Source organism: Sapajus apella, unplaced genomic scaffold (genome assembly GCF_009761245.1).
Source record: "Sapajus apella isolate SASKATOON/1434 unplaced genomic scaffold, GSC_monkey_1.0 scaffold184, whole genome shotgun sequence".
NCBI classification, from domain to species: Eukaryota; Metazoa; Chordata; class Mammalia; order Primates; family Cebidae; genus Sapajus; species Sapajus apella.
In genome coordinates, this window is record NW_022437124.1 from 699,615 (window position 1) to 721,185 (window position 21,571).

Genomic DNA, 21,571 nt, shown 5'->3' on the forward strand with positions numbered 1-21,571 from the left:
TAGTAATTAAAGTCCTGTCCTACCTGATGTCCAGTGTTTGAAAAATAAGAGTTTTTTATGTTCTGTATATTTTTCTGGGATTTGGTGGGAGAGAATGTCCAATCCTTGTTATTCCATTGCAATCAGAGGCAGAATTTCTCTCGCCACAGATTTCTGAAGTTTTCTTTCACTTCCATGCTCTTCTGTGTCCCTTGTCGGGGTTTGTTTGTTTTGGTCTCTGGCTTTCCTGGTAGAGGAAAAAAGAAAAAAATTTTCTTTTTTTTTCCTCAAATGTCAGTGTGCCTTTGATGTCTGTATTTAACAGTGTGGCATAAGAAAGCTGATCTGAAGCTTACATGAATGGGCAGGGCTTGTCAACTGGTGGGTCTCAATTGAGGGGGACAGGTGGGGACTTCACCTATTCATTGGCCAGTCCCCATAGGTCAGTATCTCATAGGTTTTTCATTTAAAGATGATTAATAACATAGGATAGGAATTCTCCAATTCTCTGACTGGGATTATAAACCCTGCTGCTAGACTTCTGATAACTAAACAGAGAAAGAATTTTTAAGGATTTATATTTAGGAATTTTTCCCTTTCCATATGGTATGGCTTCTCACTTTCATCCTCTGCTATTCCAAGACTAGGTCTTTTTTGGTTTAACCCCTCCAAAGAGTTAACTTCCCATCAGAGGCAGCTGTGCAGCGGGTGTGGTAGACTGTCTGTGTGAGGTAGGGGAGGGAGTCTATGGAGCGTCAGAGCTTTGAAAGTCTTTCCCAATCCCCCTTCATTCTGTACTTCCACATTTAGAGATAACTTGTATGTCTAGTTCCTGAGATTTTTCTCAGATTCTGATATGGAAATTAGCTTGCTTTTTCTTGCCTCTCTCCCTGAAGGGTTAGAGTTTATCTTACATCTCCTATTTTCTTTGTCCTTCTGGCTTTATGCATTTTCATATAAATTATTAGTTTTCTTTTTTTTTTGAAAAGTTAAAAACTCCCTAATTATTATTATCTTTTTGTTTTAAGACAGAGTCTCGCTTTGTCACCGTGCTGGAGTGCAGTGGCGCGATTTCAGCTCACTGCAACCTCCGCCTCCCGGGTTCCAGTGATTGTCCTGCCTCAGCCTCCCCAATAGCTGAGACTACAGGCGTGTGCCCACACACCTGGCTGATTTTTGTATTTTCAGTAGAGATGGGGATTCACCATGTTGTCCAGGATGGTCTCAATCTCCTGACCTCGTGATCCACCCACATCGACCTCCCAAAGTGCTGGGATTACAGGTGTCAGCCACTGTGCCCGGCCCTTAATTCTTTATTCCTGGTACTGCTACCGCAATTTACAGGGCCATATACCTGATGTAATGAAAAGAAAAAGTTACAACAGATAGAAGACCTCAGGAATGTATATCTAATTGACACTACATTGCATGAATCAATAGCTGTACTTTTTGCAAAGTTGGCTGTGACAGTCCTGAACAAGAAGGGTTTTCTGTTTAAGCCACAGTAACTTTTCCAGCTATGGATCATTGTTCCTTCTATGGCAGATTTTTCCAATTCCTCTAATGCATTTGGGATGCCTGTCTCAAAGTAATCTGCTGCCTTCCTGGTAACTCCTCGCTCTCTCTCCTGCTAGGAACTGAAGCCCTTTTTGGCTGTTATTAAAACCTTCTGCTATCATATCCACCACGTCTACCATCAGATCCATAACCACCACCATAGGTACTGCCCGAGCTTCTTCCACCCAGAAAGCCCCCTTTCATGGGTCCATAATTTGATTGCTGTTGTCCACTATAATTTCCAAAATCATTATAGCTCCCACCACCACCAGTTACCATCGTTAAAATGTCCCCCTTCATTGCAATCATCACATCCTCCACCAATGCCACTGTATCCACCACCTTGGCTTTCTCATGTCCTGGTCCACCACCACCATAGCCCTATTCCACTGTAACCAGGACCACCGCCATAGTTGCCACCATCACTCTCAAATCCATCGTATTCACTGTCACCTCCTCCACAACTACTTCTACTGACACCACCTCTACCCCCATAGTTTCTTTTCCACCAAAGTGTTCACCACAGCCAGATTACCTCCACTGCATCCAGAGTTTCCTCTGTGACAATGACAAATTTGTCAACTGCATTATGATCCTAAAAAGTTTTGGCAAGCACAGATACAGAGGCTCCTGCCTCCCATACACTTTAGGGGCCAAGGTGGGAGGATCGCTTGATTCCTGGAGTTAGAGACCAGCCTGAGCAACATAAGGAGACCCCATCTCTACCAAAAAATTTAAAAATCAGCTGGGTGTAATGGCACATGTCTTCGCTCCCAGATGCTTGGAAGGCTGAGGTGGGAGCATTACTTGAGCCCATGAGTTTGAGGCTGCAGTGAGCTATGATCAGGCCACTATACTCCAGCCTGGGTGAGAAAGCAAGATCTTGTCTCAAAATAAAAAATAGATAAAAGTAAATTTTCAAAAAGCAAATCCCCTCTTTTATCCACCCTGCTGTCTTCCATAACAGCTATGGTTTCAGTAGTGCCATACTTTTCTTTCCTCTCTTTCTTTCTTTCCTCTCTTTCTTTCTTTCCTCTCTTTCTTTCTTCCTTCCTTTCTTTCTTTCTTTCTCTTTCTTTCTTTCTTTCTTTCTTTCTTTCTTTCTTTCTTTCTTTCTCTCTCTCTCTCTCTCTCTCTTTCTTTCTCTTCTCTCTCTCTCTCTCTCTCTCTGTCTCTTTCCGTCTTTCCTTCTTTTCTTTCTTTTCTTGAGACAGGGTCTCACTCTGTTACCCAGCCTGGAGTGTAGTGGTGTAATCTTTGTTCATTACACCCTCTACCTCCCAGGCTCAAGTAATCCTCCCACCTCAGCCTCCCAAGTAACTGGGACCACAGGCACGTGCCACTATGTGCGGCTAATTTTTGCTTTTTTTTTTTTTTTTTTTTTGTAGAGACGGGGTTTCACTATGTTTCCCAGTCTGGCCCCAAACTCCTGGGCTCAAGCAATCCACCTACCTTGGCCTCCCAAAGCTTTTGGAATTATAAACATGAGGCACTGCACCTGCCCTGGCCTTGCCATACTTTTCAAAGTACTGTCTCAAATTACATTCTTCTCTATCTTCCTTAATATCACAAAGGTTTTCTTCATGGTTAGAAGGGCACCAGGCTTTATAGAATCTTTTCTAGAAACAGCTCTCTTTGGCTCCAGTGCACACCTGTCAGCCTTGTGTGGTTGAGCACACATTGCTGTATCCACCTCTTCAATACGAGTAAGTCACAAAACCAAAGCCTCTGGAACATGTTGTTTGGAGTCTCTCATTATCACGCAGTCTGTGAGTGTGTGCCATTTTTCAAAATGTTCTCTGAAACTATTGTCTGTAGTGTCAAAGCTCAGAACCCCAGTAAACAGTTTGCTCAAGTGCTCTGGTTCCTTTGGATCATGTGCTTCCGTTTTGAGCCTGGACTTGCCTTTTCCAAATCGTGTTAAATATGGGACCTGAGAGGAAGAGCAGTCTTCCTTTTTAAGAATAGTTTTAGGTCTACAGAAAAATCGAGCAGAAAGCACAGAGAGTTTCCATATGCTTCCCACCCAGGCAGTGTCCCCTATTATTGTTCTGCATCATGTGGTACCCTTGTTATAAATAATGAGCGGGTAAAAATATTGATACGATATTATTAAAGTCTAAAATCTACGTTAGAGACTTGATGCATGGTTTATTCTCCTCTCATTAGAAAGTGGCAGAAATAATGTAAAGCAGTAAATCTTCCAAGGTTAACAGAAAGTCTTCTATATAGGTCTTTAGCTACTTCTCTACCTTTCTGTCATTCCCAAAGTTCTAGAATCATCTGTATTTCCTTTTTCCCTTCATCTTTTCCATCTCCTAATCATGCTTCCACCCACTGCGCTTTATCTTCTCTGTCATTCTACTCAAATGTATCTTTCCACAGAAAACAATACCTCCTATATTACTAAGTTCAAGTAATGCATTATTATTCCTTATCAAATTTGACTTTGGAGCACCATAGGACACTGTTAACCCTTTCTCCCTTCTTGAAATATTTTTTTTCTTTATTTCCTAACTTGACATCTTACCTTCCTGATTCCCAGCTACTCTAATGATTGATCCTATACTTTCTCTACATTAGCCATTAGCTATTTTGTTTCTCTCTCTCTTTTTCTCTCTACTTTAGCTGTTCTCTAAATGGTCCTCAATGATCTCCTACTCTTGGTATTCACATTCTTGTGTGAATACCTTCCTCCACTGACCTGGGCTGATCCACGTGTCCAGTAAAATAGAACAGAAGTGACGGTATATCATTTTCACGATTAAGTTATAAAAGATGTTGCGGCCGGGTGCGATGGCTCACGCCTGTAATCCCAGAACTTGGGGAGGCCAAGGCAGGAGGATCACGAGGTCAAGAGATTGAGACCATCCTGGCAAACATGTTGAAACCCCATCTTTACTAAAAATACAAAATTAACCAGGGGTGGTGGCGTGCGCCTATAGTCCCAGCTACTCGGGAGGCTGAGGCAGGATAATCACTTAAAACCCAAGAGGCGGATGTTGCAGTGAGCCAAGATTGTGCCACTGCACTCCAGCCTGGTGACAGAGCAAGACTCTATCTCAAATAACAACAACAACAAAAAGTTGTTTTCAATTTTTTATCTTGGCCTTGCTCTCTGTCTTCTCTAGACTGCTCCATGAGGGTTACATGAAGTGGCCACATAATTGACTATTATAACCTCTGGCAAATTCTAAGTGCTCAACTCATATTTGCCGAGTTAATTTATATAAGAACCTTGCCATATTTTAGTGCTTCTTCTCTCCCACTCCTACGAATTTCTTTCTTTTCTTTTATTATACTTTAAGTTCTGGGGTACATGTGCACCATGTGCGGGTTTGTTACATAGGTATACACGTGCCATGGTGGTTAGCAGCATCCATCACCCTATCATCTACATTAGGTATTTCTACTAATGCTATCCCTCCCCTGACCCCCACGCCCTGCTACCCCTCCCCTCTGCCCCCACACCCCAGGACAGGCCCTGGTGTGTGATGTTCCTCTCCGTGTGTCCATGTGTTCTCGTTTTTCAACACCCACTTGTGAGTGAGAACATATGGTGTTTGGTTTTCTGTTCTGGTGTCAGCTTGCTGAGAATGATGGTTTCCAGTTTTATGTCCCTGCAAAGGACATGAACTCATCCTTTTTTATGGCTACATAGTATTCCATGGTGTATATGTGCCACATTTTCTTTATTCAGTCTGTCATTGATGGGCATTTTGGCTGGTTCCAAGTCTTTGTTATTGTGAACAGTGCTGTAATAAACATAAGTGGGCATGTGTCTTTATAATGGAATGATTCATAATCCTTTGAGTATATACCCAGTAATGGGATTGCTGGGTCAAATGGTATTTCTATTTCTAGATCCTTGAGGAATCGCCACACTGTCTTCCACAATGGTTGAACTAATTTACAATTCCACCAACAGCGTAAAAGCGTTCCTATGTCTCCACATCCTCTCAGCATCTTTTGTCTCCTGATTTTTTAATGATTGCCATTCTAGTTGGTGTGAGGTAGTATCTCAATGGGGTTTTGGCTTGCATTTCTCTAATGACCGATGATGATGAGCTTTTTTCATGTTTGTTGGCTGCATAAATGTCTTCTTTTGAAAAGTGTCTATTCATATCCTCTGCCCACTTTTTAATGGGGTTGCTTGTTTTATTCTTGTGAATTTGTTTAAGTTCCTTGTAGATTCTGGATATTAGCCCTTTGTCAGATGGGTAAATTGCAATATTTTTTACCCATTCTGTTGGTTGTTGGTTCACTCTAATGATAGTTTCTTCTGCTATGCAGAAACTCTTTAGTTTAATTAGATCCCATTTGTCTATTTTGGCTTCTGTTGCCATTGCTTTTGGTGTTTTAGTCATGAAGCCCTTGCCCATGCCTCTGTCCTGGATGGATAGCACTGAATCTATAAATCACTTTGGGCAGTATGGCCATTTTCAGATTCTTCCTAACCATGAGAATGGAATGTTTTTCCATTTGTTCATGTTCTCTCTTGTTTCTTTGAGCGGTGGTTTGTAGTTCTCCTTGAAGAGGTCCTTCACATCCCTTGTTAGTTGTATTTCTAGGTATTTTATTCTCTTAGTAGCAATTGTGAATGGGAGTTCACTCATAATTTGGCTCTCTGCTTCCCTGGTGTTGGTACATAGGAATGCTAGCAATTTTTGCACATTGATTTTGTATGCTGAGACCTTGCTGAAGTTGCTTATCAGCTTAAGGAGATTTTGGGCTGAGACAAAGGGGTCTTCTAAATAGACAATCATGTCGTCTGCAAATAGAGACAATTTGTCTTCCTCTTTTCCTAATTGAATACACTTTATTTCTTTTTCTTGCCTGATTGCCCTGGCCAGAACTTCCAATAGTATGCTGAATAGGAGGGGTGAGAAAGGGCGTCCTTGTCTTATGCTGTTTTTCAAAGGGAATGCTTCCAGTTTTTGCCCATTCAGTATGATATGGGCTGTGGGTTTGTCATAAGTAGCTTTTATTATTTTGAGATATGTTCCATCGAAACGTAGTTTACTGATAATTTTTAGCATAAAGCGCTGTTGAATTTTGTTAAAGGCCTTCTCTGCATGTATTGAGATGATCACGTGGTTTTTGTCTTGGTTCTGTTTATGTGGTGGATTACGTTTATAGATTTGCGTATGTTGAACCACACTTGCATTCCCAGGATGAAGCTCACTTGATTGCGGTGGATAAGCTTTTTGATGCGCTGTTGGATTTGATTTGCCAGTATTTTATTGAAGATTTTCGCATCAATGTTCACAATGGATATTGGCCTGAAATTTTCTTTGTTAGTTGTGTATCTGCCAGGTTTTGATATCAGGGTGATGTTGGTCTCATAAAATGAGTTAGGGAGGAATGTCTCTTTTTGTATTGTTTAGAATAGTTTCAGAAGGAATGGTACCATTCCTATTCAGGGATTTGACTTCTTCCTGGTTTAGTCCTGGGGGGGTGTAAGTGTCCAGGAACTTATCCATTTCTTCTAGATTTACTGGTTTATTTCCATAGAGGTGTTCGTAGTATTTTCTAATGGTAGTTGGTATTTCTGTGGGATTGGTGATGATATCTCTTTTATCATTTTTTTATTGCATCAATTTGATTCTTCTCTCTTTTCTTCATAACAGTATTAACCTTATATATAAATGGGCTAAATGTCCCACTCAAAAGACACAGACTGAATAAATAATGAAATGAAGGCAGAAATAAAGATGTTCTCTGAAACCAATGAGAATGAAAACGAAACATACCAGGCCATACATACCATACCATATAAAAGGACTTGGCTCAATTGAGCCTTCTAAAGGCGTTTTCCCTCACCTACTATGTGGCTGGCACTGGGCTAGTTGCAGGGCAATCAAAGCTCTTCTTGATCATCCTCCTAGAGAAGGAGCTCCTTGTGGGCCAGTGAGGCCAAACCCTGGTCACCTGTATGCTTCCAAGGGAACCTGGCCTAGGAGCTTGCAGAGTAGCATAAAAACTATAGTAAAATGGGCTGAGCGTGGTGTCTCATGCCTGTAATCCCAGCACTTTGGGAGGTCAAAGCAGGCAGAACACTTGAAGTCAGAAGTTTGAGACCAGCCTGGCCAACATGGTGAAAGTCCATCTCTACTAAAAGTACAAAAATTAGCTGAGTGTGGTGCCATGCACCTGTAGTCCCAGCTACTCTACTTGGGAGGCTGAGGCAGGAGAATCACTTGAACCCAGGAGGCAGAAGTTGCAGTGAGCCGAGAATGTGCCACTGCATTCCAGCCTGGGCAGTGGAGCAAGGCTCTGTCTCAAACCAAACCAAATGAAACCAAAACTATAGTAAAATGAACATTTACCTGGAAATCTCAAATTCTAAGTTCAGTCTTTGACTCTTAAAGTTCTGACTTGGGGCAAGTCACTCCACAAATGTGAACTTACTTCCTCATTGTGATAAAGATATAGTAACTGCACTTTTTACCCAAGGAGTCACTGGGTAGTTCAGATATGTCAAACCCTTATTTCCTCACTTGTCATAGATAACTTATTTTCAGATGCATCATGGATTTCGTAATATATCTTGCATTTGTGTTGGGGATGGGGCGTGAGAACCATGATTTTAAAACTCTTTATACCAATTATAAAATGCATTCAGATTTCATTAACTTTAAAATGAGAAAATGTTTCTTTGAATCAAGACAATATGTTATCTACGGAAGTGTTCAAATGTTCTGAAGATGGAATACCATTGAAAACTGGGAGCTCTGATTACGGCACATTCAAACAGATGTGTTCTTAATTACCAAGCCGATTTTCCTCCTTTTTGTTCAGTCATATACGTTAAGGATTCATTCTGTTTTATTTTTGTTATGAAACATTTCAAACACATGTAAAAGTGAAAGCAATGAATTCCCATTTATCTGATATGCAGCTGCAACAAAAATCAACAGAAGGCCACTCTGATTTCATCTATTTCCCTACTCAATACTCTCTACCCCCCAACATCCCCATGGGCTATTTTCAAGCAAATATCAGGTCTCATATAATTTCATTTGTAAATACTTTATTTTTCATTTTTTTGAGATGGAATTTTGCTCTTGTTGCCCAAGCTGGAGTGCAACAGCTCACTGCAACCTCTGCCTCCTGGGTTCAAGTGATTCTCCTGCCTCATTCTCCAGAGTAGCTAGGATTACAGGCGTGCGCCAACATGCCCTGCTAACTTTGCATTTTTAGTAGAGATAGGGTTTCTCCATGTTGGTCTCCCGACCTCAGGTAATCCGCCTGCCTCGGCCCCCCAAAGTGCTGGGATTACAGGCCAGCCCATTTGTAAATAGTTTAAAGGAGTGTTGTTTAATAGTCATTTATCTTCTATTGTCTTCCAGTCAGAGATAAACTAAGTTTTCTTAGAGGTGTTTTCAAGTTTAGTTCACATTGCATACTCTCCTGAAAGATCTTTATTAACCAAGCTGAAAAATACACTTTCTTAAGAAGGCCCCTTCACCAATGGTTACTGGGGGTGGGAGGTTAGTCTTAAAATCATCACTTGGGGTAAAATGCTGGTGGGTTCCACATTTCTGAATACCTTTCTATTTTATACCAGTTCTCAATGCAGTAGACAGGATCAGAAACTGACTTAGTAAGTTTGTGAGATTTTTTTGTTACAATGCTGATTTCTTCTTATCTTTTTTGTTTGCTTTGTCTTCATGGGTTTAATCATTTTATGATATAAGTTTAATGATAGTATGTTGGGTCATTTTAGAGACAGTATTTTCTGCAAACTTTTTTATTCAGAGTGTTTTCTGATCTTAATGCATTACAAAATGCACCATATAGATGTCAATATATGCTCATGAGTTAAAAATAAAAATCCATGGATAGCTTTTCAAAATAATGTTGCCACTCAGTGTATGTTAAATGTATTGTCACTATGTTTAACATTTTACAGATTCAAATGCAGTAGGCATTTTCAGATAAAAGTTTTCTCTTACTGACAGCTTTCAGATAAACCATACTAGTTGTATGGTTTAAACACAGCCACATGTAAACACTTACTTAGATGAAGCTATGGCTAATTACATTTGTAATGCCAATCAGTTTCATGTAGCGGTTTGATCACTTTTTTATTCAAGACTACAGTATATAAGCAGGGATGAATTTAAGGAAGTTGGAGGGATGGTGGAATGAGAAAAGTTTGTTTTTGAGGCAGTAGGAGAGGTAGACAGTCAACAAGCACACATTTCAGAATGCAAACTGCATTCTCTAAGCTGGCACCATGGTTTTACCAGGCTGGGGATGTTTCCTGTTTGTTGGGTTTACCGCTTTATAAACAGTGCTCCTTGGAGTTTTCTGCTTGCTCTTCTGAAACACATTTGAGTTTTGCAACCGAGAAGTAAATGACTTTGATTTCCAAAATCAGTCAGTCATTTTTTCAGTGTTGTGATAGGAGATTCATTTTAATTCACTTCAGAGACGCAGGAGCCAGTCAGGATCCTGTTGCAGTGAAAATGATTCTTTTACTGAAACCCCAGCTTCCTTAAAAGAAGCCAAAGAGTACTGAATTACAGAACTGCCATACAGCCTTTCCTTTATTCTTTCCATCACCCAGGCCGCAGGAAAAAAAAAATCTTTTGTTCTTATTTTCACAAGTAATCACATGGTTTGGAAACTTCAGGGTATTTCTGAAACTTCATTGGGATGTGCCAGAAAAGCCCTCTTTAACACACAGGGTTGAATAAAAGACAGTTTTGAGATGTTAATTTCCATTTATTGCAGAAAAAGATATTTAATGCATCAAGGAAATGTCTAGCTTCAAGAAATTGCCCACTTTTGAAACAAATGGTTGGAGGCCTGAGGTCCAAAGCTCTAAAATCGGTTAACAAATGTTTATTGAACACCTACTTTGCACTAGGCTGTTGAAGAGGTTCAAAAGTCTAAGATAAATTCCTGCTTTCAACTCATCTACAGTGTGGCTGGGCAGAAAAATTCAAACTCTGCCCAGGGGACAATGCAAGCGTGAGTAAAACTAGACAAATGCACAAGTAATGAAACAAGACACTGCATGGAAGGGCTTAGAACCGTGTGCTTCAGGCAATATATATTCTAGAGGCTTAGGGATCACAGCGATCTGAAAATCCCTGGAAAATATTCACGAAGAAGGTAGAAACTAGGATGGGTTTGAAAACACAGATGAGAATCAGATAACCTTAAGAGGAAGGAGGAAGGAAACAGAGAGTCTGGTTGTAATAAAGTGGAGGGTGGGAGAGGTAAGGAGGGCGGGAAGGGGCCAGATTGGCAAATCCTTAGTGGTAAGGCCCGGCTGTGGGGCTGAAGATAATTCTAAGGGATCCAAGGTCAGTAGCAGTGTTTAAAATTAGATTGCCACGTGTTTGGGATTCCCTTTCCTTTCCTCCCTTTCTGTGCTTTCAAAGCAGAACCTGACAGTCTGGGACATTCCCAGCCCTAGGCTAAAAATCCGCGATTGAGGCACAAAGCGTTCTTGGCCCTGAAGTTGAGCCTCCGGGGATGAAGCTCAGGGAAGTCACAGGGACATTGGGCCCAGGTTCTCAGTGATTCAAGTTCAGCTTCCCAAATGTGCCCCGAGGATAAAAGAGATCTTTTCGAGTGAAAGGCATTTTCCAAGGCGTTCGCAGTTGGAATGTCTGAGATTGCGAACTGCGGCTGCAGAGCACAAGCTGAACACACACACAAGTGTTTTCTCACCGTATGATTAGTGTTCACAGGTTTCGTCTAGCTCACCAAAAATGAAGAGCGCTGATGAAATGACATGTCACCGGGAGGGCTGAAAAAGAAAACGTGCGTGAGAGGTCTCAGAAAGAACAGGCTTCCGTGCAGACGGCTCTGCAGAATCTGCAGCCTCCCGTGCTCCGCGTCCCTCGGCCCGCCCCGAGGTGGGGACTGGGACTCGGGAAGCGCGGCTCACCCAGATCGCCTGCCTCGCAGCCAGCAGATGGCTCCCGGGCTCTCTCGCGCGCTGCGCTCGCTCGCCCCCTCTCCTCACACAGGGCTTTTGCGGTTTGGGAGGGAGGCTGCGAGGAGGGGCGGGTGCCCGCCGCCGCCACCGCAGCACCGCGCAGCGTCTCTCCTCGGGGTGCGCCCCGCGCCGGGGACCCAGCGCCCGGGCTCCGGAGGCTGGCTCTCGCGAGGTGAGGAGGAAACGCAGGAGGAGGAGGAGGAGGAGGAGGATAAGAAGAAGGAGAAGGGCCGGAGCTGCCCCCGCCCAGCCGGATCCCGGCGGGAGAGCGAGGACAGCCCCCTCCCCCGCCGCGCGCCGCTCTCCCCGCCCTTTCCACGCCCCCCGTTTTCACCTAGGGCGGTAGGTGCGGCGCAGAGACGGGGCGGGAGCTGCGCCTGCCGAGCCCCGCCGGGGACCTGCGAGCCGGGAGGAGGAGCCGGCGCCGCAGCCGCCCCACGCCCCGAGCCCGCCCGTGATCCCGTGCGCTCCTCACTGCGCCGCCGGGAACTGCGAGGAGGCGTCATGTAGCAGCAGCAGCAAATCCGCCTGGGATTTGCAACTCTTTTTTTTTTTTTTTTTGTGGGGCGGGGGGCGCGCGGCTAAATTGTATCTCCGACCCCTTTTTCTTGCCCACTTCCATTTGCAAGCTGCATCTGGCTTTCAAAACATTGAGGACTTTGGAGAAGGGCAGGGGCCGTACATCAGAGTTGGACCTGCAGTACGCCCCGCTCCTAGAGGGCAACCATGACCGAGGAGAGCTCTGATGTTCCCAGGGAGTTGATAGGTAAGATTCACGCGGTGGTTGGATTTCCATCTTCCTCTGCGAACTCCTCACCTCCGCCTCCCTTCCCACCTTCCCGCAGGTCCCGAGAAGTCTGGGCGCACCTTAGGGTGGAGTGGTGTTGGGCAGGGTCATTGGGGGCGCCGGGAAGTTTGTTCCCATCCGACCGCCTCTAGAGCCAAGTGCAGCGACGGAACGCGTCGGGGAGGAATTGGGAGTCCTCCTTGGGGGGTCTCGGCTGCGAGCCCTAGGCACCTCCTCCCGCCCAGACGCGGGGGTCCCGGTTGGCGGAAGAAGGGGGCGGGCACCTTACAATTGGGAGTTCCACTAGAGAAGGGAGCCCTTTACGGCGCCCGGCCCACTGCCCCAAACTCGGGAAAGTCCGGGAAAGCTTACGGGAAGGACAGCTGGCGAGCGCACAGTAGGTCGTCTCCGGCACGTGTCAGGCACCTTCCTGAAAATGCCCAGCGGGACGTGATCCTCTGACCCGCAGACTGGGGAGAGTGGGCGCCAGTCTGGTAAAATGGGCCTGGCAAGGCGTGGCTTGTTGTAGCCAGCTGGGAGCGAAAGGGTTACAGGTCTGACGCAGACTCGGGCCAGGAAATTGAGGGTTAATGATAAAAGCTTTATTTTAATAATGATTAACCTACCGATTTTCCTTACCGGGGATCTCTTGGGGAACCTGTATGTGGTACCCCGTGAAAGGTGACCCATTGTTTGAGTCCCTTAAGGGTTATTACTTTTTTTTTTGGTGGTGGTGGGGGCAGGGCTGGTTAAGTCTTGAGGTTTAACTTAATTATCTGGAGGGTTAAAATGGTAGAGCTGAAATAGGATGGGAGAGTGTTCTGAAAAACCTAGCGTTTAAGCATGTGTATGTGTGTAGCATGTTATATTGTAACAAGGTGTGTGTGTCTGTGTGCAGATGTGTTTTGAGCCCTAGTGACCTATATTCCCTACTGTACCATTCTTGGCACACTGCATAGCGTACTGCTCACAAAGATGATGTTTAATCGGTGCTGACAACAAGAGGAAGTTCTGAGCACCCATTCATCTCCCTTTGTGGAATTGGCGCCTCTGTTGTTCCTTTTAGCTAATAATACTTTGGAGGAATTTGTGTATGCCCTTCCGTTGGTGACTGTTAACTCAGCAGGTAAAACTTAATGTAAAGAGGCTGTTGCTAGGTTTGTATGAAAGCCTCTACTTCTGCTGAATTAAAGACAAACCTGACCTTTTACCAGAATTTATAATATGAAGTTGTTCGCAGACGTGCGCGCGCGCGCACACACACACACACACACACACACACACACACACACCCATCATTATCCAGGCAAGCCCTCTTCTCTCTTCCCAACCTTGTGGAGTCTGCTCCTGAGATAAAAGTAGCAGCCTTTGCTGGAGTGAGTGACCCATCCAGTTCTGGGAGGCTGAGACCTTTCCAACACCCCAAGTAAAGGCCAAAGGCTCTGAAAATGCCACCAGAAGTCCTGAGAATGAGTTTAGGCAAGGACTTTCCTGGCTGGGGGATAAGGATGACTAAAGTTGGTGGCAGATTTTTGTGTAAGGAGTTGTCCTTGAGTCTGGAAATGGAAAGTGTAGGTAATTACTTAGAACCAAGAGAAAGAGTGAAGGATAGGGTGGAAATAAGGTGTCTGGTTTGTATTCATGATTCTCAAAAGGAATGGTTTGTATATTTTAAAAGTTGAATTTGACCTTTACCTTGAAATGGAAGTTTCGTTTTTATTAAGTATTGTGTATGTCATATATCTTTCAACAGAGTGACGTATTATGCCCGATATGATTTTTCTGGGTCTTTCAGTAGTCAAGTTAGTCTGAGATAGAATAAATTCCTGCACTTGTTTTCCTCTCCAATTTCAAATGCTCACAAAAATTCTGCTTTCATCAATTCAAAATGGCGACCACACGGAAACCTCTGTATTCCCTTAAGATTCCCTCAAGGTATATAAAAAGTGTTACAGACTTTTCGTGAAAAATTTAAATGCAGAGAAGAATAAGAAGAATATACGTGACTCCTATTACCGCTTAGAGGTAGTTATTTTAGATCTTTGGATAGACGGTTTTCCAGTCTGTTTGCCTGTGTGTATGTTCTTAAGTCAATTTCAGATGCCCATTTCCCACAATTCTTTTTTAGCGGAGGGAGGAGTAGCCTGTGCTTGTTTTGAGTTCTGATAAGATAGGAGCTGTGTAAAGAACTTGAAGTGCAGTGAGCTCTTCCACATGTGCCCTTGCCCCAGACATTCCATCTCCTTGTTGTTGCTTGAGCAAGCTGTGCTTCCTCAGGTCTATGCAGTTCTTTGTGTCTACACTGTCTTTTTCTCCCCTTCTTCACTCTTCTTATCTCAGCGGCCCTAAACTTTCACAGTGGCGTTCCCAAGAAGAAAATTTTGATTACCCTTTAATAAACATATGTTAAACTACATACTGCATTTAGTGTATAATCTAAAACACAACTGAAACACATTGTAAGTAGAAGTGAAAATCCTATTTTCTTCTTTCAGCTCAATGGATTGTATTGTACACTCCACTTTGGAAACCCCTGGTCTTATTTCCTATGCCATCAAGATTTAGCTCAGGGATCCCCTCCTCCCTGAAAGCTTCCTATGCTTTCAAATTCATGATCCTCTCTGCATTGTGTCTGAATTTGTTTAATGGCATCTCTCTGTGACCTCCATTAGATTGCAAACTCCTGTGAAAAGCAAGGACCATCTCTAGCTAGCATCTCCTAGAGTACGTGGCACGCAAGAGATACTCCTATGTACCTTCATTTGTTGAACGTGTGAATAGACCAAAATGATTGTAATACAGAATACAGGGTATGGGAGCTATAGAGGAGGGACTGTATTTTGGAGGGTAAATAGAATATAACCAGGAGGACGAGAGGGAAAGGGCATCCCAGGAAAGAGAGTAATAGATACACAATCCTAGGGGTATACAAGATGAAGATGTTACGGATAATTTGATCTTTAGGTATGTGCTGAGAAATGACAATGGAAAAAAAAAATGTGAAAGACCTTGAATGACATGCTGTGAGTTTGGGGTTTATTAAAAAAAGACCGCAATTCATAGACTGGGAGAGAGATGATGAGTCTCACGGTTTTGGAAGAGTCACTGTGGTTATGGAGGTGACAGTGAGCTGATGGCTTAGAGGCCTAGGTGGTCAGGAGCCGTAGAGGAGGTAGATTATAGGAGACTGGCTTCCTGTCTAAGAGAAGGAGTTAGAGATAAGCAGTTTCCAGCATCATTAGTGTCTAGAGTAGGAGATAATGAGTTTGATTTCAGACCTGTTCATTTTGAGGTTCTCATGGGAGTCCTAGGAAGACTTTCACTACTATCTGAAGTGTCAAGTCTCTGCATTTCTCCTTCTGTTGCCCTTTGACCACTCCTTGTGGGTATTGTGCTGTGATTTGGAAGGACATATGGCTGGGAGTACCTTTTTCTGGTTAAATCATTTGATACAGTTCTGGTTTATTTTTATTTTTTGAGACAGAGTCTCACTCTGTCACCCAGGCTGGAGTGCGGTGACGCAGTCTAGGCTCACTGCAACCTCTGCCTCTTGGGTTCAAGCAGTGTTCGTGCTCCAGTCTCCCAACTAGCTGGGATTACAGGCATGTACACCATGCCCGGCCAATTTCTTTTTTTGTATTTTTAGTAGAGACAGGGTTTCTCCATGTTGGCCAGGCTAGTCTCGAACTCCTAGCCTCAAGCGATCCGCCTGCCTCAGCCTCCCAAACTGCTGGGATTATAGACGTGAGCCAGCACGCCTGGCCCAGTTCTCTTGTGTTTTGTTTTGCTATATTCCCCAACCATCATGTCAAGACTTAAAGAGAATGCTAATATTTGTATGGCACTATGGTGAACCCAGAGGCTGCTGGGCACCAGAGGTAACCAGCCAAGGGCAGAGGGAGTTTATGAATTCCTGTTGTGTTCTGCATGCAATGTAGTGCTTCATCATACTGCCCACCTTCGCTGTTTGCTGTTTTTTGTTTTTTCTTGTATATGTATCTTATTTTCCAAACAAGGTTATGTTATGCCTTCGATGGGCTGGTATTATGTCAGGCTTTTATGTTTGCCTCAGCATCTCAACACACAGTACAAGGTACAAAGGAGGTGTTTATTAAATACTTAATGGCTGATAACCATCAGACATTAAAGCAAGTGAAAAAAAGACAAACACCTGGGCATGGTGGCTCATGCTTGTAATCTTGAGGCTCTGGCAGGTGGATCACTTGAGGTTAGGCGTTCAAGACCAGCCTGACCAACATGGTGAAACCCCGTTTCTACTAAATGCAAAAAATTGGTCAGGAACGGTGGTACTTGTCTGTAGTCCCAGCTGTTAGGAAAGCCGAGGCAGAAGAATCGCTTGAACCTAGGATGAGGAGGTTGCACTGAGCTGAGATCTCATCACTGCACTCCACCCTGGGTAACAGCGTGAGACTCTGCTTCATTAAAAAGAAAAAAAAAAAAAGTAAAAGCAACCAAATATACTCCTCCAAATCAAATGCTTACTCCTCCCCAATGCTTTTTTTTTCCTTACTAATAGTATAATGAAACTATTCCTTTTTTTCCAGAAAGCATAAAGGATGTTATTGGCAGAAAGATAAAAATTTCAGTGAAGAAGAAAGTAAAGTTGGAAGTTAAGGGAGACAAAGTTGAAAACAAAGTGCTGGTAAGTCTTACTTTTATTTTTATTAAAATGTTTGGAAATGAAGGTGTCTTTTCATTGTTTAGATGACTTAATTTTCATGCAGCATTACTTCTGTGTTTTATATGCTGTTCCAAAGTTCTGATGACCATTTTGTCTTAGGTTAATTGGGATATTTGTTTGTCAAAAGTTAAAAATAGGGTAATTTAAATTTTAAAGATCAAAGGCTTTTAGATGTATTTCTCAAACTTGTAATTGTTGCCTATATTTATATAATCTCCTAGAGCCTGTTTTCATAATATTGGAAGTTCAATGTCAAATTCAAATGGAACTTGTTAACAAAGGGTGGCTGATCCGATGACTTTATTCCTAAAGTCTTATGGAGGCGTTTAAAAGTTCATCTCAGGTTGGTTTAGTGATTTAATTAGATTTTCTCAGATGTTATATGTGAGTCCATCTAAGGGGTGATGAGCTAACAAAACATTGTAATTTTATGTAGGGTGTTGGTGCTTTGGAGGGAAACTCTTGCTGAAGGCAGTATCTGCTAGTGTTGTGATTGGACTTGGGGTTCCCTCCAGTTTTTGAGAGGAGATGCTGGAGGGCTGAGGGATTGGGCCCCGCTGCACAAAACCTCTTAGAGAGGTGTCAGTGATGGAGTTACATCTTTAGAGAGGTGAAAAACGTTGTGTGGTATTTAATGGTTTCTAGGCAGAGATTGTAGCAAATTTAAATTTAAGCTTAGGTGAAAAGAATATTTTGATGGAAAGAATATACTGTTTAACTTTTTATCATCGTTATTTTATTTTTTTTTGAGATGAAGTCTCACTCTCTTTCCCAGGCTGGAGTGCAGTGGTGTCACTGCAACCTCTGCTGCCTGGGTTCAAGGAATTCTTTGGCATCAGTCTCCTAAGTAGCTGGGATTAGAGGTGCCTGCCACCACACCTGGCTACATTTTTGTATTTTTAGTAGAGACCATTTTTAGTTTCACCATCTTGGCCAGGCTGGTCTTGAACTCCTGACTTCATGATCCACCTGCCTCGGCCTCCCAAAGTGCTGGGATTACAGGCTTGAACCCTTGCGCCCGGCCATACCATGGTATTTTCAAACATATGCAAAAATTAGACAATAGTGTATCAAACCCTGTGTACCTGTCCTTCCCAGCATTTTACTAATATTAACTATCTTCCCCATGACTTTTTTTCCCCCTCCTGGAGAATTTTAAAACAAACCCAGGTATATATTATTGAAAGATAATACTTATTTTTTTTTTTAAAGATGGGGTTTCACCATGTTGGCCAGGCTGGTCTCGAACTCCTGACCTCAAGTGATCTGCCCACCTTGGTTTCCCAAAGTGCTGGGGTTACAGGTGTGAGCCACCATGCCCGGCCAAGAGAATACTTTTTAAATTTTTTAAAGTTTTCTTGAGACAGGATATCAGTCTGTGGCTTAGGTTGGAGTGCAGTGTTGTCTCAGCTCACTGCAGCCTGAACCTCCTGGGCTGAAGCAATCCTCCCACCTAAGCCGACTGAGTAGTTGGGACTACAGGTGTGAGCCACCATGCCCAGCTAATTCTTTTTATTTTTTGTAGAGGCAGGGTCTCTCTGTATTGCCCAGGCTGGTCTCAAACTCCTAGACTCAAGCGATCCGCCTGGTTCGGCCTCCCACAATGCTGGGATTATAGGCATGAGCCACTGTGTCTGGCCTGAAAAAGAATATTTTAAATGTTCCATTTCTTCAGTTAAAGTTGCCACAGAATTTGAAGTGTCTTTCTGATAACATCTGTCTGGAGAATCTTCTAAAATATCTAACCCCAGGATATTTGACTGTCTTTTCTTGTTAGTAAGGATTATGCCTGTGATGGATGATTTCTATTTCTGTATTGTCTGTGTATACAAGTCGAGATGGTAAATGCATTGAAGTGGGAAAACTCGAGTGGCCTTTGCCCTGAAACAAAATATGCTTATGTAAACGACATGATCAAGCTATCAGTAGAAGACATGATTGGTGCCATTGTTCTGTTTTATTTAGCTTCAGTAAAGATGAAATTTCCTGATGTTTTGGGTGATGTTGTTCAACCATGATTGTGTTATTTTTTTGGAAGTGGTACTGTGGAGAAGAAATATTGTTTCTTCCATTTGCTTTTTTATAAATTGAAAGTAAGTTTTTAATGATGTAGTAACTTTATAAGATGAATCAACTTGTCTACATCTTAAATATCAAGTAGTGATTGCTATGACAATCTAAAAAAATGGGGCTTGGTATTGTTTGATATGGAAATTATTATGATACTAAGAACAAACCCTTGTTTTGAGTACAATTTACTATGTTAAAATTTCAAAGACAAATTTAAATGTCCAATATAAAACACTATTTAAAAATAGTTATGATTAATACTTAATTGTAAATTTTTTGGGGGCTCATCTAACAGCTGGAATTGATTAAAGTTGTAACCAAATTAAAAATGTATTTGATTTTAAGCATTTATCTCCACAAATATGGAATCTAAGCAGTTTTTAGGAGCATGGCCGGAACTCACTGTGGCTGTTACTTACTGGTGTGGGCAGGAATTATTAATAGAAATACTCAAGGTCTGGCTTTTTCTGACAGGCTTCAAATTAGAGCAAGAAGATGCAGGAAGTAACTGAAGTTGTGGATTTTTGTGTTCCTGAGTTTAGAAAAATTTAATTGCTTCATTGTCAGCCAACTAAAATGGGTTATAAATGAATCAGCTGAATATCTACAGTACACTTTTTCGAGTTGTGCTTTTGTTCTTTTACCCCTGTTGTCCACTATTCACTCCTTTTCTTCTTATAAAAGTAGGAGTGTGCTGTATGTTACTTGGTTCTTTCTTCTTACACTTTGAGACTTTATACTATGTCTAGCTTATCTTTTGTAGAGGGCTTATCTTCATTTTCCTTCCTATAATCGTAATAGCTCATATTTTTTAAATACTGCTTTTGAAGGCTAGTCAAGTGAAGCAGTGGGAGTGGAGGAAGAGCAAAGAAATCTATAACGAGTTGTGCTCAATTAGTTCCAGACACCCGTACACTCAGACCGGCCATGATCATAATAGCTAATATTTATTAAACAGTAGCCAAGTGCTAGAGACTGTTCTGAGTACTTCGATATGCATTGCCTTATTATATCCCCACTACAACGTGAAGAGGTAGGCACTTTTTACATGACCATTTTATAGATGAGGAAATTGAGATTTGGAGAGGCCAAGGTAACTTGCTTCACATCATTTGGCTAGTTAATAACAGCTGGGATTCAAACCCAGCTCTGCCTCAGAGCCCCTCTGCTTTGCCTTTGTGGTCAGAAAGTAAGCAGCCGTTACCTTGTTCCATGCTTGCTGACTTCAAACAATGGTAGGCGAGATTTGGACTTTAGAGTTTCTGTTTTTGATTGATTGATTTATGCATTAGTTTTATATTTTTTGAGCTCCTGCTGTGTCTCAGTCACATGGTATATACAGAACAGTCAATCTTTGACTTCATAGGACTCCAAGCTTGCAGTCTAGTAGGGGAGGTAAACAAGTGGCCAGGCAGTGGTTTGAGATGTGCTATGTGAGGATGAATGGGGGCTCCAGGAGCATGGAGAGGAACTTCAACTCAGGCCTGAGAATCAGGGAAGACTTCCAGAAGGCAGGGAAACTTAAGCTGGCATTCACTGGATGAGTAGGAGTTAGCCAAGGGAAGACAGTGGAGTCATGTTCTGGGCAGAGTGAACAGAATATGCCTAGAAGCCTGAGAGAGCTCAGCATGTTAGAGAAATATATTAAGGTACAGCTGGGGTAAGGCACATGCAGGGTGGAGAATGGGCAGGTGTAAAGCCTGAGTCTTTTCTTTGCAGTCGGGCTAGCACGTGAAAATTGGAACTGGTTAAACAGGTCTCTTCTTGCCACCTGCGTATAATGAAACATTAGGGCTCACTGGTTAAGGGCTCAGGCTTTGGGTTCACACTGCTGCTCAGCAACTTTATGACAATGTTAAGAATCAGTTTTTTTCTCTAATGAAACCTATAACAGTATCTATTGGTATGTGGTTACTTTGCATATTAAGTGAAATTTATTTAAATACTGCGTAGCACAGTGGCTGCATGAGGCGCACACCTAACAAATGATAAGGCAAGAGGAACAAATGGGTCCTGCATTCTGTTTCTCCATGGTACAGAAAATGCCAATGCTTCTGAAGCCCAGCTGTCCGCTGCCTCCTTGACGGGTTGAGGTCAGTTCACCATCAGGCCAAGAAGCTTTATTCATAGTTTGTGACACCTAATTAGCAGGATAGTGGGCAATAGCCTGGATCCAAAATTCCTAAGGTATGCTCTGCTGAAATGAAATGAGAAATGCTAGATGTTCTGGAGCAAGAGTGTTTTATACTTAAATAAATTTGGCAATCAGAGTGTTAAAAATAAATCAGCTTCTTTACTGCATGACTCTTCAGAGCCATTAATACACCACTGTGCATTGTCAATTTGTAAGAGTTGGATAAAGTATTCTGTCTTTTCCAAACTTATTTGGCCAGAGACCCTAATGACCATCGGCTAAGAAGGAACAGGCCAGAGATGATGCCTCTTGGGACAGTTAAGAAAAGATAGAGGCCGGGCGCGGTGGCTCAAGCCTGTAATCCCAGCACTTTGGGAGGCC

General features: G+C 42.6%; 1 protein-coding gene across 11 annotated transcripts in view; it reads left to right on the top strand.

The window, feature by feature from the left end:
• Window positions 1–11,750: 11,750 nt before the first annotated feature.
• The window catches only part of CARMIL1 (capping protein regulator and myosin 1 linker 1), a 346,698-nt gene continuing 336,877 nt past the window's right edge, over window positions 11,751–21,571 (top strand). For 8 of the 11 annotated variants that reach the window (XM_032268645.1, XM_032268646.1, XM_032268650.1 and 5 more), the window contains exons 1-2: window positions 11,751–12,263; window positions 16,850–16,947. In XM_032268645.1, the coding sequence (XP_032124536.1) occupies window positions 12,224–12,263; window positions 16,850–16,947 (138 nt within the window). In that variant the 5' untranslated portion in view covers window positions 11,751–12,223. The remainder of the gene's footprint in view (window positions 12,264–16,849; window positions 16,948–21,571) is intronic. The other 3 variants (XM_032268647.1, XM_032268649.1, XM_032268652.1) reach the window with 2 other exon arrangements.